General features: G+C 31.6%; 1 protein-coding gene across 9 annotated transcripts in view; it reads right to left on the bottom strand.

Annotated features, from left to right (window-relative positions):
* CDC42BPA (CDC42 binding protein kinase alpha) overlaps positions 1-16,062 on the bottom strand; it is a 463,135-nt gene that overhangs the window by 81,388 nt on the left and 365,685 nt on the right. For 6 of the 9 annotated variants that reach the window (XM_077168549.1, XM_077168552.1, XM_077168553.1 and 3 more), the window contains 3 exons: positions 13,589-13,665; positions 12,474-12,521; positions 4,479-4,517 (listed from right to left, as the gene is read on the bottom strand). In XM_077168549.1, coding sequence (XP_077024664.1) covers positions 4,479-4,517; positions 12,474-12,521; positions 13,589-13,665 — 164 coding nt within the window. The remainder of the gene's footprint in view (positions 1-4,478; positions 4,518-12,473; positions 12,522-13,588; positions 13,666-16,062) is intronic. The other 3 variants (XM_077168551.1, XM_077168554.1, XM_077168550.1) reach the window with 2 other exon arrangements.

Raw genomic sequence — 16,062 nt, 5'->3', positions numbered from 1 at the left:
TAATAGTAATGGTAGAAATTTTAAAGTGGGCTTACACTTTGAGCCACAAGATCCCATGCTGACAAGTTGAGTACACTGTTATATGCTTTCTTGGGCTAGAATTAAAATAAATTAACTTAAGCCATTTTGTCAGTATATGGTCAATGCTAGTCTTTTTACAGTTTGTGAGAACCAATTGTGTGCACTTCTTCCAAACTTTGAGTTCAGTGACATCGCTCTGATAGCTTGAAATCTGCCATTGTGGTGGGTTAATTAATGGAATCCGACAAACTCTAAAAAGCTGGGTTCCTTCCCTATCCCATAGGTGGTTGTTAGAACATGTACTAGCATGTTTCAGGACCCTATGAAGATGTAGCATTGTGATAGTAGGACACTGGGCAAAGGCAAAAATATGTCAACACAGTTTAATCTGCAATTCCATAAATTTGTGATCGAAGAACTCTTGAAGCTTTTAACACATATCTCTTGCTAGGCCTTTCTGAAGAATTACTGCCAACTATAAAAGTAATTTTTTCCTAACTAGCTTTTTACTCGTCAGTAAAAATGAAAAAAACAAAAACAATAGAAGTGAGGTTAGATGAAAAAATGATTTTCTCAGTTCAAAGAGGTAAAAGCTGATTATTCAGGGCAGGTCACTGTGGCTCAGCAGGCAGAGTTCTCGCCTGCCATGCTGGAGACCCAGGTTCGATTTTCAGTGCCTGCCCATGCAAAAAAAAAAAAAAAAAAAAAAGCTGGTTATTCAGATATAGAAAGCACCCAAATAAAAGAAAAACAATATTAATTATAATAAAATATAACTATGAAAATATCAGCTTTTTAGAGCTCTATGCTCTTAAGTCAAAATCAATTCCAGAAATTAAGCAAATTATAGTTTTTTCAAAGAAAAAATTTTAAATAAATGAAAATACTGTACTTTGAGATGACATTAATTGAGCATATTAAAAACTTTAACTATGCCATTAATGATATTCTGATTTTTAGAAAACATTAATATATAATTGAAGTTTTAAAATTTATACTTCCTTTCCAAATGTGTTTCTCATAAAGATAAGAAATATATTTTGGTAAAGATGAATAAATTCATGGCATAAAAACAAGATTTGGGTATCAAACTTTTAAATTTCCAGGCCTTTTAAAGACTCTAATAGAAGCTAAAAGCTAATAACATTATTCGAGTTTAATATTTCATTTCCTTTCTGGATTACTGACTGTAAACAATATCACAGAAGAGGTTTAACATTTAAAATAAGAAAAATACAATATGCAATTGATATAATTTCTTTATCAAAGTTTTAATTACAATCAACAGGACTAATTTTCAAGATATTAATTTCAACTATAATTAAATGTTTACTAACGCATTTCTAATTAATGGCTTATTCTATCCACTAAAAACAAATAACTTTATTAAACTTTTAGAATACTCAATGACTACATGACATGCCTTAAAGATAGCCTAAAATAAATCCTAATAATTAAATTGATAATAATTCATATACTGTATGGAAGAAGAGCAATAGATTAAAAGCACATTAGTTTATTTTGATTTTTATTTTTTTATTTTTTATTTTTAGCACATTAGTTTTTATACAAAGTATTTTAAAATCTTTAAAACAACTATAATCATTAATATTATGTTTAACATACCATGGAAGTTAAAAAAGTCTTAATGCAGTAAAAGCTAATAAGCATGAAATAACAGCAGAGATGCCAATTCATTAATTGGGTACAGAAAGTGATAAAAAGAGGACATGATAAAAAGCAACAGCTAATATATATTGGACAGTACATTTTTTATATTGTCCAAAGAAAAGTCTTAGAAATTTAACTGAACAATGTAGGTAATTCACTAAGTATTTTAAAGCAGTAATCTATTGAGAAAAATAAACAGTTAGGAAAACCTTTATATAAATGTGATATTTTCTACTTTTGGTTAACTAATTTCTTTTCCCTAAGTGATTATACTTTAAAATGTTACTTTGATGATTAAGCATTAAAAACATCTACTATAAACTCCAGTCATTTTATTTAATATTCTGTTTAAAAATTTAAAAAGCATAAAAGCTGAATAACAGTGGTATTTCCCATATTGCCTCACATTGTCATGCAAAAACTCCATAATGCTCCCTCTATCAGGAGTTTTCTAATAAATGGATCTCAAACTCTATTTTAGAGTAGTACAGTAAAATAGAAAAGTAATTTTTTTCAGGTTCAGGCAACTCTTTGATTTTTAGATGGCCCACTTACCAAGAATTCCTTATATTATGCAGTATGGTCTTATAAATAATAAAAATAAGTAACATTACACAACTTGAATATATATCAATGGGTCTTTGCTACCTAAGAAACAAATTACAGATTTGAATAAAAACAAATTGCAAGATTCTCATAAGAAACTTGGTTTTAAAATAAAAGAACAAAGGTTTGATTGGATTATGAGTGGCTTACTAAAAAAAATTGCTTCTATCTACTATGTTGTTTTGTATTGGTGAATATAAAACTGTAACTCAGAGAAAGTATCCAACTTCATCATTTTTTTAGTCTTTCAGCAGATAAAGTAGCAAATAATTCCATGTTTTATATTCAGAAACACTCTAAAACCTCAAACTTTCAGTGATAAAATTTGTTAATTGAAATTTTGATAAAAATGCCAGAATTACAGAAATAGTTCCTCAAATGGAAAAACAGTAAAGACAGTATTTTAGTTTCCTAAAACAAATCATAACAACAAATGATGAAGGTTATGACCAGTCAATGTAATTTTCATAGTTATAAGTAATATAACTTGTTTCTCTTTATGAAAATTTCTACTTGTTTTCAATATATGATTTGAGTATCTACTTGGAGAATTTATAAAAGTTCTAAGAAAACATAAAAAAGAGTTAACCCATATGTTGGTTATTTATAATCTCTTCTCTAAACTCTAAAGAAACAACTTGAAATGAGATATTGTTTCTCACTATTATTGAAAAAACACTAGAACTTTCCCTATTTGTATCCAGATATTAGTAGCATTATTAATAACATCTTTCTTATACTATGTTTAATTAAATACCACTTAAAAAGAATGTAAGTACACAAATATAAATGAGATTTAAAAGCATTTTGGAAACAAGAATACATTAAAATTCCATATGCCATTTAACAGACACTGAAAGAATTTTAAATTTATAAATGTATATTTGCTTGTCTAAAAACATGGCACACACCATAAAATCACATGCCATGCTGTTAGATTCAAGACCACTGTTCGGAATGGTAACTATCTGTGCCCTACCATAATACACTAATGTTCCCAGAGACTATTTAGATTCCTGTTATTATCCTGAGTTGTTACATCTGTTGAACTGACAATTCTTCAATCATCTCCCTCACATACACTACCACTTTGCAGTGGTTTACTTTTTATTTGCCAGATAGTTAACCAAGGATAAACTGAAGGAAACTTGGAAAGCAGTTAACCAAGCCTATAATATTTGCATTAAAAAATCATGGACAATTTCAAGTCAACAGGTTCTGGTTAAATGTGGCTTATTCATACCCTGCAGCCCTACCTCAGCTATTTTCCTAAAAAAAATTTTATTTCAAGATCCACATATGTGTTCTGATTGGCCAAGGACACTGGAAATCTGCAAAGCATGTTACTATTTGTTAGAAAGTTAATCAGAAAAACAAAATCTCTCTGAATTATAACCTTATTCAAAATCGAGGAGGAAAAATTTAATCAATTCATAGGCTGGTGATCTGAATGTAATATAGTCAGGCATACAATAGTTTGGTTTTTCCTTCTATAGGTTATATATTACAATTAACACATATCCATCTTAATTTAATAAGTCCAAATACCTAACGCTACAACTTCCTGCAAATGTCAGGGAAAAAAAAGGAAGAGGAAGAAGTCAGTTGAACTAGAAATCTTTTCATAAAGCTCAGTAATTAGTGAAATGTTAGTTGAACTCATAGTTCTATGGCCATGGAATTGGTAGTTGAACTTCTCATTCGTTATTAAACTGTGGTTTGAAAATATATACTATAATATTAGTGTAATCATTTAAAAATTTTGTATAATATGAATTATCAAATTTTCTTTGTACATACTTACAATCTAAGAAATCTCTACATATTTGCTTGTATCAGATTCTTATTTAGAAACTCATTTACTTTGTATTTTATCAATTTTGAAAGCATACTAGATCACTTTTTCCCATGAAAATAAAAAAGCCACCTTTATCATTTTAATACTTTAGTTACAGAAATATGTGTGAACATTCCTGAAATTCTGAGGTCAAAGCCAAAAAAAAAAACCAACAAAAAATATAGAAAAGCAAAGCAGCAATAGCAGGAGCAGCAGCATAAAACATGCGATACATGTAATAATATATCACAGAAAGTTAGCATGTTCTACAATCACAGGCAAAAAAGATAAAAGGTAGGGGTAGAAGGTTGGGATGAGAACACAAAGTGCAATAATCTCTTACACGTCTGCCTTTGCTAGCTGGAGTACAGGATGGAGAGCGCTTCAAAGAAAGGAGAATACTATGTTACAAATACTTACACACATAAAGACTTTTAATGACTACTACAGTACTAGCATATAAATATACAAATAAAGTCATATCTTTTGCTAGATTAAAGGTACACATATTTTCAGGAAAATCTGAAGGATAGGCAGTGAAGAAACAATTGCTCAGATTAGGCCTAAGGTTGATAATATAGTTTTCTTTGGACCATGCACAAATAATAACTGTCAAAATAAAAAAATAATAATAACTGTCAAAATAACACTACATATACAAGTGGTGAATAATTTCTTTTATGGGAAGGTTGACAGTAGTAAATTGAAACATATGAGAGAAAAAATCTAAATAATTCTGATTTAGTGCTGGTAAGCATTTAATAAAATATTTACTTTAATTAGCCCCATATTGGCCATGTATCTACCAAAATTTTACCATTTTTCAAAGATGATTATTTCAAATGCTAAGAGCTAAATTAGGACTTCAGAATTACTGATAATGGACCAAAACAAATACAGTTACTTCAACAATATCTTGCCTATACATTAGGCTTAGTTAAAAGAGGGGTCTTCAACTTTCTGATATTAAAGAAATAGGAACAGTAACAATTATCTCCAAATATTTTTCAAAATTTTGAAACTTTGTAACGCTCAAGGAATAGAGTTTCAAAAATACGAACTATACCTACTTAAGCAACTTCTTATATTCAAACCAACCTAACATACATTGAGAGTTAACAACATGTAGGGTTGTAACATACATTGAGAGTTTACAACATGTAGAGTGGATACAAAGGATTAAAAGATAAATAAGGCATGGTCTCCATTTGTAAGACTGATAGGGAAGACATCATGCAAGCAACAAATGTTATAATAGATATCTTTTTATGGGAACCTAAAGAAAGAATTTACTGGGTCCATGGGAATTATGGAAGGTTTCGGATAAAAGCACAAACTTCAAGGATAAAAAATATCATGCAATATTACTAGTTTTATGTTTACAATAACTCTAACAAACAGGTAGACAGGAACTAATACTTCTTTCTATAGGAAATTGGAATGGAAAATGTGACTTTAAAACATTGTCCCAAAGAGTTAACGGGAAACCAGGATTATAAGAGCTTCACACTTTTAAACAAGTTTTGTTTTTCAACCCATCAGTCTTCCTTTATTGAGGCTAAAGACCCAGGTTCCAACAGTTTACAGTCTCTCAGTTATTAACAGAAGGACTTTTCTTCTTTAATAATCACAATAGCTAATATTTACTGTATGAACAATATATGCAGATACTTTTAAAGGGCTTTACATATATTAATGATAAATTCTCATAGAAACCCTCTAACGTAGGTATTATTATTATTCCCATTTTAAAGAGGAAAAAACAGAGATTAAGTAACTTGCCTAAAATCACAAAAGTGGTAAGTGGTACAACTACAATTCAAACCTTTTCAGCCAGACTTCTTAAAAATTGTATACAATCACAGGCTGAACTTCCGAGCCTCCCAATTTACTTCTCAATGAAATACAATTTGGCTTCCAATTTGATTACTTTAATGAAACTACGTAACATCAGTAGTACACACTTGTTTTTATTTCTATTTTTCCTGAGGCTGCTGATCATTCCCCTTCTAAAACTGCTCTATTCCCTTAGTTTTTGTGACATACTTTCCTGATTAACCTAATCATTCTCTGTACATGGCATTTTCTTTTTTGTGTGGAGTACTATTTCTCCACCCAACTCTTCAATCCTAGAGGTTCCAGGTTTCTGTTCTCCTCTCAATGCTTTTCTCATTCAACAATCTCTCCCTGAGGGATGGATCACATTCACTTTTGACTATGTTGATCATTTCCAAATCTCTATTGCCAGTTCACTCCTCTAACTTAAGCTTCTGACTCATATATTCAAGTAGCTCCTTGACATCCTTATACATGTCCCTTGGGAATCTCAAACTTGACCAAAACAAAGCCTATCACCTTTCCCCTCTGTTAAACCCTTTAAAAATGATCATACATGCAACTGATTAAATCTAAGTTCCAAAATACAGAATAAAAGTCATCCTGATTCTGGCCCTTGCCTATCACTTCAAACCCATTTCTCATCAATCTCCATCTCAGTCTTTTTGCTTTCAGCAAACTGAGCTGCAATCTCCCTAGGTACACACCCTGACCAACCATGCTCTCCCTGCCTAGGACAGACTCCTCTTCCATATTCTTTTGTTTTGCTGATAATATTCATGTATAAAGACCCAATTAAGAAACTATTTCTCTTAGAGAGCTTTTCTGGGACCATTCCAGTTCAGTTAAACATCTCTCCTTTGTGTTCTCATTATATGCAGCCCATATCTTTTATAATTGCACTTGCAGAATGGTGATTTAATTATTTGTTTATATATTTGTGTTTTCCACCAGGCTATCATATTCTTAAGGGTAGGAAATATTGTATCCTGATTAGCATAAAGCTTATACATTTAATAAATACTGAATGAATCCTTCTGAACTTCCACAGTACTTAACCTAAATATTTCTTGTAGCATTTATCACTTTTCAAATGGTATAGTTCATAATTATGTACTTCTTTTGCCTAGTAATAAAATCAGCATTGAGGTCTAAGTCTGTGCTGATTTATCTTTGTATCTACCATTATACAGTACAGCACTACACATATGAAAAATGCTAAAATGTTTAACATAGAGAAATTTATTTTTTGGCTATCCTTACTGCTTCTACATAAGTCTGAAGCATGCTAAAACCATAAAAGGCTCAAAGTAAATATATTAGCACTACATTAAAAACAAATCAACATCTGAGTATCTCAAAATTATTTCTGAATATGAAGGACAACACATTCTCTAGGCTGGCACTGCTTAATGATAGTAATGACATTAAACTGCCATAGCAATAATGCTTTTATAAATGTACTATTAACATTTTTTATAAATGTACTATTAACTATAGTCCATGGTTTAACTTAGAGTTCACTTGTTTGTGCAAGGGAGTTCAGTAGATTTTTTTAAAAATTTTATTCTACTACCATATATACAATCTAACATTTTCCCTTTTAACCACATTCAGATATTTATTTCAGTGCTGTTAAATGTGTTCACAATGCTGTGCTACTTGCTTCTTTACATGTGAAAAACAAGAAAGGAAAACAAAATTAGGAGGACCAGACAGCAGTACTCTACGTACTCTCTCTATTACTTTATGTCTGGCCTTTATATTCAAGTACTTTTAATTTCCTGATTTGCTCTTTCCTTAGCACAACAGAGTAAGACAACCTCCAAAAGCAAACTGAGTACATTCCTGCTATATAGGTAGTCTCCATTTCTGTAAACTAGACCTAAATTAACAGAATATAGAACTATAACCAAATAAAACAAAACTTACCATGCATATATTTAATAATATGTTAGTATGTTTATCAAAGATAAAGAGTAAACAGCAGTTTATTTATATGACCACAATTAGTATTATCCTTAATACAGTCAAACCAAGAATTTTTGGTTTAGTTGAAGAGAAGAAAATGAGATGAACAGAGTAGAAAGCTGCTGTAAGGTTGGTCTGATGACCCCTGGATTTGTCACCATCAGAAAAAGGGAAATGGATAGGGGAGAGAAATGGAAAAACCAAGCTGGTGCACTCCATTTGCTCCCCACCCTGTTTATTACTTTGAGAATGAGGTTGGGCCTACAAAGGTCTAATCATAGGCAGTCCATACTTGGACATGCGGATTTGAAGGAAAAGATTAGGGTAGAAGAGAGAATAATTTCCACAGCAGAAGGGAATGTGTTCTACCATTTTCCTAATACCTCATACGGTAACATCTTAGCAAAGACCCACCTTATCAAAGTGGTGTCAGTTTCTTTCTAATTTAACTCACATCCCCTTTTATCTGCCCTAAAATATCTCATACACAATCCATTTATCACTACTTCCCTATTCCCTCGAGTGAAAATCCAGTCATTCCTAATAATGGGAAAGTATCCTATACATCAGGGTATTATGATAAATAATGGTTAAAACCTCTGAATTATATATTTTAAAAGGTTCCTTCCCCCTTTAAAAGATCATGATTCTCTTGCTAGATACCTGGGTTTGATTCCTGGAGCCCACCCTTCCCCCCCCCCTCCCAAAAAAAGTTAAAAGTTCATGAATCTAGGGCAGTGCAGGGGTTGCTCAGTTGTGGAGTTCTTGCCTGAAATGTAGGAGACCTGGGTTCAATTCCTGGAGAACGCACATTCCAAAATTAAAAAAATTAAAAAAAAAAAAAAGTTCATGATTCTACATGTAGGAAATTCCAAATGCCTAAGCCAAATGAATTCTACTTTGCCTTGTTCCCCTTCTCTCATTTTCCCAGGGGGTAGGAAATTACATAGATAGGAAATTACCTACCTAGTTCCTTCTCACAAGGTTACTCTTACACATAGGAAAAATTCTGGACAGTACAACTTAAAGAATTCTTGCTCTGAACATCTTCCCATATTGTCAAAAATCGTAGTGCTCTCTTCAATTTTGAATAGTAAACCTATTGAACAATTAGGGGAGACTGTGTGTGCATTGTTTTAAATAAATAAAGGAATTATAGTTTTAATAGACTTGTGTGGGTGAGTTACGGAGAAAAGCAGAAGGGAATTTTGGAGGAAGAGCATTGGTAAAAAGCTCTGAATAAAAAGGCGGCAGAAAGAAGGCACTGTACTTCTCAGGACAGAAGAAGAGGTCAACGCTGCATGAAAACCAAAGAAAATTTTATTTCTGTAGCATAATTCTCTCCTATACCTATACGTTTCAGTTGTAAGTCAAATTTTTAGGTCTTCAATATAATCCCCTTCCTTTTTCTAGAGTGATGTGATAGAAAACAGAAAAGAATGACCAGAAAAATGAGAATTATGGGTCAGTTAAGTATTAGAATCCTCACCAGAGAGGGGAGTCACATATTATTAGCATTATGTACATATTACCAAATTAGTTTTGATACAAAAGGAGAATCAAAATTTGATTTGTTCCTTAAAAATCCAAATGCCAAACAGAAAGGGGGCTACAGAACTTCAGCTTTATGTTAAATATCTTTCTGAATCCAAGCATGCTAAAGATTGAATAGCGTTATTTAAAATGTTATTCTACTATGACTTTGAGGATAAAATGGATGATAGCTCTGGGAAGGCTGGCCATAACTGTGAACTATGAAAAGAAACAAGAGGTTTGTGTCTTAAGATATAAATTGAGAAAAAAGGATATTCAAAAAATGGGAACTTACTGGGGCCTTCACCTCTGGCAATGTGATTGGATAATTCTTAAGGAAAAATGGAGTGATTTATAATGGTGGTGGATGGAAGGCTGTATAGTGAAGAGCTAAGAAAGTACTTAAGTGATACTGAATTGGTATGCTGGTTTGAAAGGATGATGTACCCTAGAAAAATCATGTTTTAATCCTGATCCATCTTGTGGAAGCAGCCATTTCTTTTAATTCCTATTTAGGACTTTAGATTGGGACCTTGATTAGAATATCTCCACGGAGATGTAATTCGCCCAACTGTGGGTATTAACCTTTGATTAGAGGGAGATGTGACTCCACCCATTCCAGATGGGTTCTGATTAGTTTATTGGAATCCTTTAAAAGAGGAAGCATTTTGGAGAGAGCGACAAGCCATGAGAGAGCTGTGTGAGAAGACCAGAACTACCAGAGCCCACATAGCCAGAGACCTTGGATGATGAAGAAAAACGCTCTTGGGGGAGCTTCATGAAAGAAGAAACATGGAGAGAAAGCTAGACGTTGCCGGGTTTGCCATGTGCCTTTCCAGTTGAGAGAAAAACCCTGAAACATCATTGGCCTTCTTGAACCAAGGTATCTTTCCCTGGTTGCCTCAGATTGGTCTTTTCTATAACCGCTTTAATTTGGACATTTTTCATAGCCTTAGAACTGTAAATTTGCAACTTAAAACATTCCCCTATTTAAAAGCAGTTCCGTTTCTGGTATATTGCATTCCAGCAGTTAGCAAACGAGAACAGTGGGGGGGAAAAAGTAAGCCAAAGAGAACACAGAAATGGAGAGGAACCAGCCCATTAATTGTAGGAAATACTGACCAACATAATTGAGGGCATCAGATACATAGTTTCTTTAAATCCTCACAGAACATTATGAGACCATTATTACTCCTATTTGTCAGATGAGTAAACTGAGGTAAAGAAAGGGTATGTAACTTGCCTCAAATATACACCTAGATAGTGATGGGGACATGATTTGAGCCAGTTTATGAACTTAATCAGTAGATTAGGAATATTGAGTTTAGGAAGCAAATGAGAGAAAAACACCTCTTACTTGGAGGCTGAAGCCAGAATCACAAAAATTCCCACAGCCTTTGTGAACTCAATTCCTTTTTACATTATAGGAGTTTATACTGCTATAAAATTTACTTATATGTTTGAACTATGTTTATGTTAGGTAAGTGTGGGTGAAAGATAAGAGAGGATACTCCTGGAATAAAAGTGAATGTGGGAAATAAATGGCTGTGACTTAGAAGCTTAGTCATTATAGTTGGGTGGTGGCAGTGGAAAAGTGCATAGGAGAACAGAAACAAGATGGGAACATGGCTAAGGGGTGTAAACCTGCAGGATTTTTGACTGGGAGGTTATTTGCCAAAAATACATACTACTTTTGTGTTTTACAACTGAAGATTTTTGTGGAAGAAAAGGGAATGGAGAGAGAGTTTGTTAGAAAAAAAATGAAAATGATTTTCCAGTGAAAAAACGAGTTAAAATAATTTATTGAAAACTTCTCTCCAATTCTTTTAAAGGTAAATTATATCTGTATGGAAATACTATATTGAGTATTTTAGTATATTGAACAGTAGATTATAACATGCAACACCCTTGTACATCTGAGAGTTCTTTTTCTTTTTATCATACTATAGAATTAACCAGAATAATTCTTTGTCTCAAGAATAATAAGATAGCTTCCATTAAAAATGGAAATGTGCACACTTTGGAATAACATTTCAAGCATATAAGAAATCACCTTTTAATTCAATAATATTAAAAGACTATTACAAATCAAAAGGTTCCTTTAGCTGAAAATCATGTTGAATATTCTTCAAACTATAATAAGTATTTGCTCTAATTAAAAAAACACAAGGAATAAAACATTTAAAGAACTTCCCCTGATTTTAAAAACAGTTCTATGTACAGTATTTGCATTTGAACTCATTTTAGTTTCCCATTTCTGGAAAGACCGAAAGCTAAACAGATAATAAAAATACCTTACGACAAAGATCATTGTGCCAATTAATGTGCAATAGAGAGAATGTATATGTCAGGCAATTCTGTAAAGAGAATGAATGATATACATGTAATAGGAACTTCTAAATTATTAAATCTTTAGAATTAATTCCGGAGAGAAAATGATAATGCAGTCAATTTATAGTGCATATAATGCGCATGCTAGCTAAAATTACTTTCCACATTAGAAAATTGTCAGCATTAAAAATTTACTTGTATTGTAATGATAAAGCCTATTGGAGAATGAAATAAAAATAATACATTTTCTGATTATACCACCAGAAGATTTATTTTTAACCAACATAGAAATTAAATAGTAAAGTGCTGATAAGAAAGGAGTAAAGTAAAATAGAAATTGTCATGAAAAATAAACATGAGTAATTATTTGTATATACATAGTGACAAAAATCAAATAGCATTCTAGTCTTTAGAACTATTGAAAACAATGGAAATACAGAGATTCTTTGATGGCCAAAGTATTTTTCAACATTATAGTTTTTACTTTATTAAGTTTAGTACTGATAAACCCTTCATGATATTTAAGATAAGAAAGAAGCATTTTTCAGCAAATAGATTTTAAAGTGTGATATTTCTAAAACTGACTGCATTACTAGGCAAATTCTTCAAATCAATTCACTGATCTCTTTTACTGAAGGATGCATTGGTTTGAAAATCAAAGACTTACGTCATCCAAAAAATCAATCAGTGAAGATGAGGAAGAAGAAAAGGAATCCTATTTAACGAATACAGCAATAAAAAAAAATAGAAAAGATGGATGAAGCAATTTAATAAGAACAAATAATAAATCAAAAAATTTATAAAACAATTGAAAGGCAAATGACATTAATTCAAATAAATAAATGAGAAAAGCAGTTAATGTCACTGTTTCTCAAAGAATTTGGAAATTCACTGGTTATTTTTTAAGCAGTGAGTCTTTCCCCCTTTCCCAATTGAAGGAAATATAATTCATATACTGAGTCCAAAATGTTATAAAATGAAGTTCATGACAAATTATTAATAATTAAATTAAATGTAAGCATTTAGAAGGAATAATAACTAAAAGCAAACAATCAAATCTCTACTTTTAATTCTTCTCCCTAGAATGTAAATCATTTGAGTGAGAGCTTTTTGTCTATTTTGTCCACTTTTGCACCTCCAGCACCTAGAATAGTGCTTTCCCAATAGATATGCAATTATTATTTGCTGAATAAAGACACAAGTACTAAAAAAGTATAGTTTATATCATAAAACTGATTCTTTTTTCAGCAAAGAATTTAAGTACCAAGGAATGACAAAGAGTTATATAATCACCATTTCACTATTATGGAATCTGGCTAACAGTCTATGCAACTAATATTTTTAACAAAAAGCATTCATTATTGTATATGTTTTAAAAAATGAACTATTTGGAACAAGAACCAGAACTGCCCTGTTGTGAGTTTCGATATTTCAACTTGTTTTTTGTTTGGCTCTTGCTTCGGAACAAAGAAAGTATCAAAATTATTTTACAATTTGGGACTTGTTCTGCTGTTACTGCTTTTTAGGGGAGGAGATGAAATTACTTTTACATTTACTAATGATTCACATGCTTAGACTTTTCTTAGATGTCTTGTTAAATACAAGTTATGATTATAGTTTTCATAAAATGCAGAACATATTCCTTTCCTAATATATTTTTGTTTATGTAAGATTCTAGGTCTTATGTGGGATGTGCTACAACAGTTTTATTGCGAGTGGAGTTAAATCACAATGTGAATTATGAATTGACCACAGAAGATATATGAAAAGTTTAATACTTACTTCAAATTGATCCAGGGCATCGGTAGGCGTATTCAAAAATGCCAAGAAAGAATGCTGTGAGTCTTGGTGCTCTACACCTAGAAGACAGCAGCAACTTTTTTTTTAAACTAGAACCGTTAAAACTAATATTCGTGGATGACCTTTCCTGTCTGAATCTATTAAAAGCTATTCAAAAATACTGTTTTTCAAAAATGATTAATATTATTAGTTCTACGTATTTAAAAACTAAAACACATTATTGTTTCTTAGACTATCACTTAATAGTTCATGTATATCAGTTTCCATGGAAATACTAGTTTTCTTGAGTTACTTTCATGTGTGAGTTTTTTTTTTCTTACCATATTATAAACACATTAAATATTTTGTAGAACTGAGAAAATTTTAAAAACAAGGGCCTGTCTATGTCTAAGTTTTTGAGCTTTTTTTTTTTTTTAACATGGGCAGGCACCGGGAATTGAACCCGGGTCCTCTGGCATGGCAGGCAAGCATTCTTGCCTGCTGAGCCACTGTGGCCCCCTTTTTTTTTGAGCTTTTTTTTTATGTCTAAGTTTTTAAAAGTAATTTATCACCAAACAAAATTTCAGATGTGAAAAGCTTTTATCCAGCACTGACTTCTCTGATAAGCAAATAATACAGCGATAAAACAAATGTATTTAATTATGATAAAACTTTGTCAAGGTATCAACCTGATTCAAGGTACTGTTTTATTGACAGGAGGAAGAATCCAAACCTGTTTTTCTCATATGAATTAAATAAACTTTAACATATCTCTTGGCTATGGTATTAACTTTAAATGATAATTTACAAAATAACTTTTAAAACAAACATATAATGATACTCAAACAGTAGGTAGGAAAAAGCAGAAACAACCAAGTAAACATTTTTTATTTCCATATCCATAGGAACTGATATCACCTAAGCTATGTGCTTTTCATATTAGTCTCTAATAATATATCTTAATTAACCAGATTTGGCTATTTGGCCAAACCTTGATTCAATCGATAAATATTTATTGAGAGCCTGTTATGTGCCAGGCACTATTCTAGAAACCAGGAATATAGTAGTAAACAAAGCAGTAAAAAAAATTCTTGCTCTCATTCTGTAATATTATATCATCTAAGTAGTATAGTATATCATGTAATAGCATATAGTGAAATTTTTTTATTCTGCAAATTTTATTTACTCTAAAGTATTAAAATCCAAATAAAAACCATAGGTTAAAACACGTTTATAAAGCGTTTTGTTAAGCTTGTCTTTTATTTTCTCCCCAAGTTTAGGCCTATTTTTAAAATAACGGGTGTACAAGTATTTCAGTGGTAGAATGCTTGCCTGCCATGCAGGAGACCCAGGTTTAATTCCCATCCTATGGACCCACCTCCCTAAAAAAGATGCAGTCATTGTCAAGTGGTGTGTACTACCAGGTAGTACTCTGCATTATCATTCTTTCTATACAAATTGCTTCTAGGACTACAAGTTGCCCATGTTTTATGTATATTCTATTTCTTCTCCACACTAAATAATGCATCTCCTTTCTATTCTTCATGAATTAAGACCTAACTTGGTTCTCATTTTAGCATGGATAGCTTGTGCACCTTCACTTTTTCTGGTCTCATTTTTTTGTTTAAGAAATTCAATCAACAAATATGGGAAAATCTACTTTTAAAGGCTTTTTCATGTGATTATTCTCTGTTCGCCACAATTTTAAGAGCAGGGGCAGAGACCCAAGTTACCTTTATCTCACTGTGTGTCATAGGGCTAGGAAATATTAGAGAAGCACTAAGGCATAAAATAAGCCCATTAACTAACTCTGTATTAGTTAACTGGGTCAGTTAACTCAGTTAACTCAGATATTTTTAATAAAAAAAATCTGAATTTCTTTTTATTAAACCTTCACATATTTAATGCTCACATTATGGGAAGAAAGTTTAAGAAATTCATATAATAGAATTTTCACACACTCTAAGTTAGCTTTCACATCAATGGAAATAGGCTCAAGTAAAGTTTTCAAGAAAATGATAATATATCCTAGGAAATCCTACAGGATTAAAATCAGAAGAAGATATTGAGATATCAAAGTAATTCTTCATTACTGAACTGAACTTTTAGTAGTGAGTTAGATTAATATCTAGTTATTTCATATATGTTGTCTCAACTATTTTGGGAGTGCCATCACCCACAATATTTTGTATATTCTAGGCAAATAATAAATGCTAATAAATATTCGAGTGCTACTGGCAAGTTCTGAATGTTAACAAACATTGCATAACAGTGCCCAGGGTGATAACAATTGAAAATATTATATTTTGTGTAATATATAATGTTTATATTTTTTATATTATAAAATAATAAAATTAAGCTTTCTTTCCAACCAAAGAGATGTTATGCACGAAATAGTCCATGGCACATAAAAAAGTCAAACTGCTGGCAAACTGACTCCTTCTGTTAGTATAAAATCTTTAAACAATGTATATTAA

This window comes from Tamandua tetradactyla, chromosome 7 (genome assembly GCF_023851605.1).
Source record: "Tamandua tetradactyla isolate mTamTet1 chromosome 7, mTamTet1.pri, whole genome shotgun sequence".
Classification (NCBI taxonomy): Eukaryota; Metazoa; Chordata; class Mammalia; order Pilosa; family Myrmecophagidae; genus Tamandua; species Tamandua tetradactyla.
Note: the sequence above shows the minus strand (reverse complement) of the source record. Positions and strands in the feature narration are given on the sequence as shown.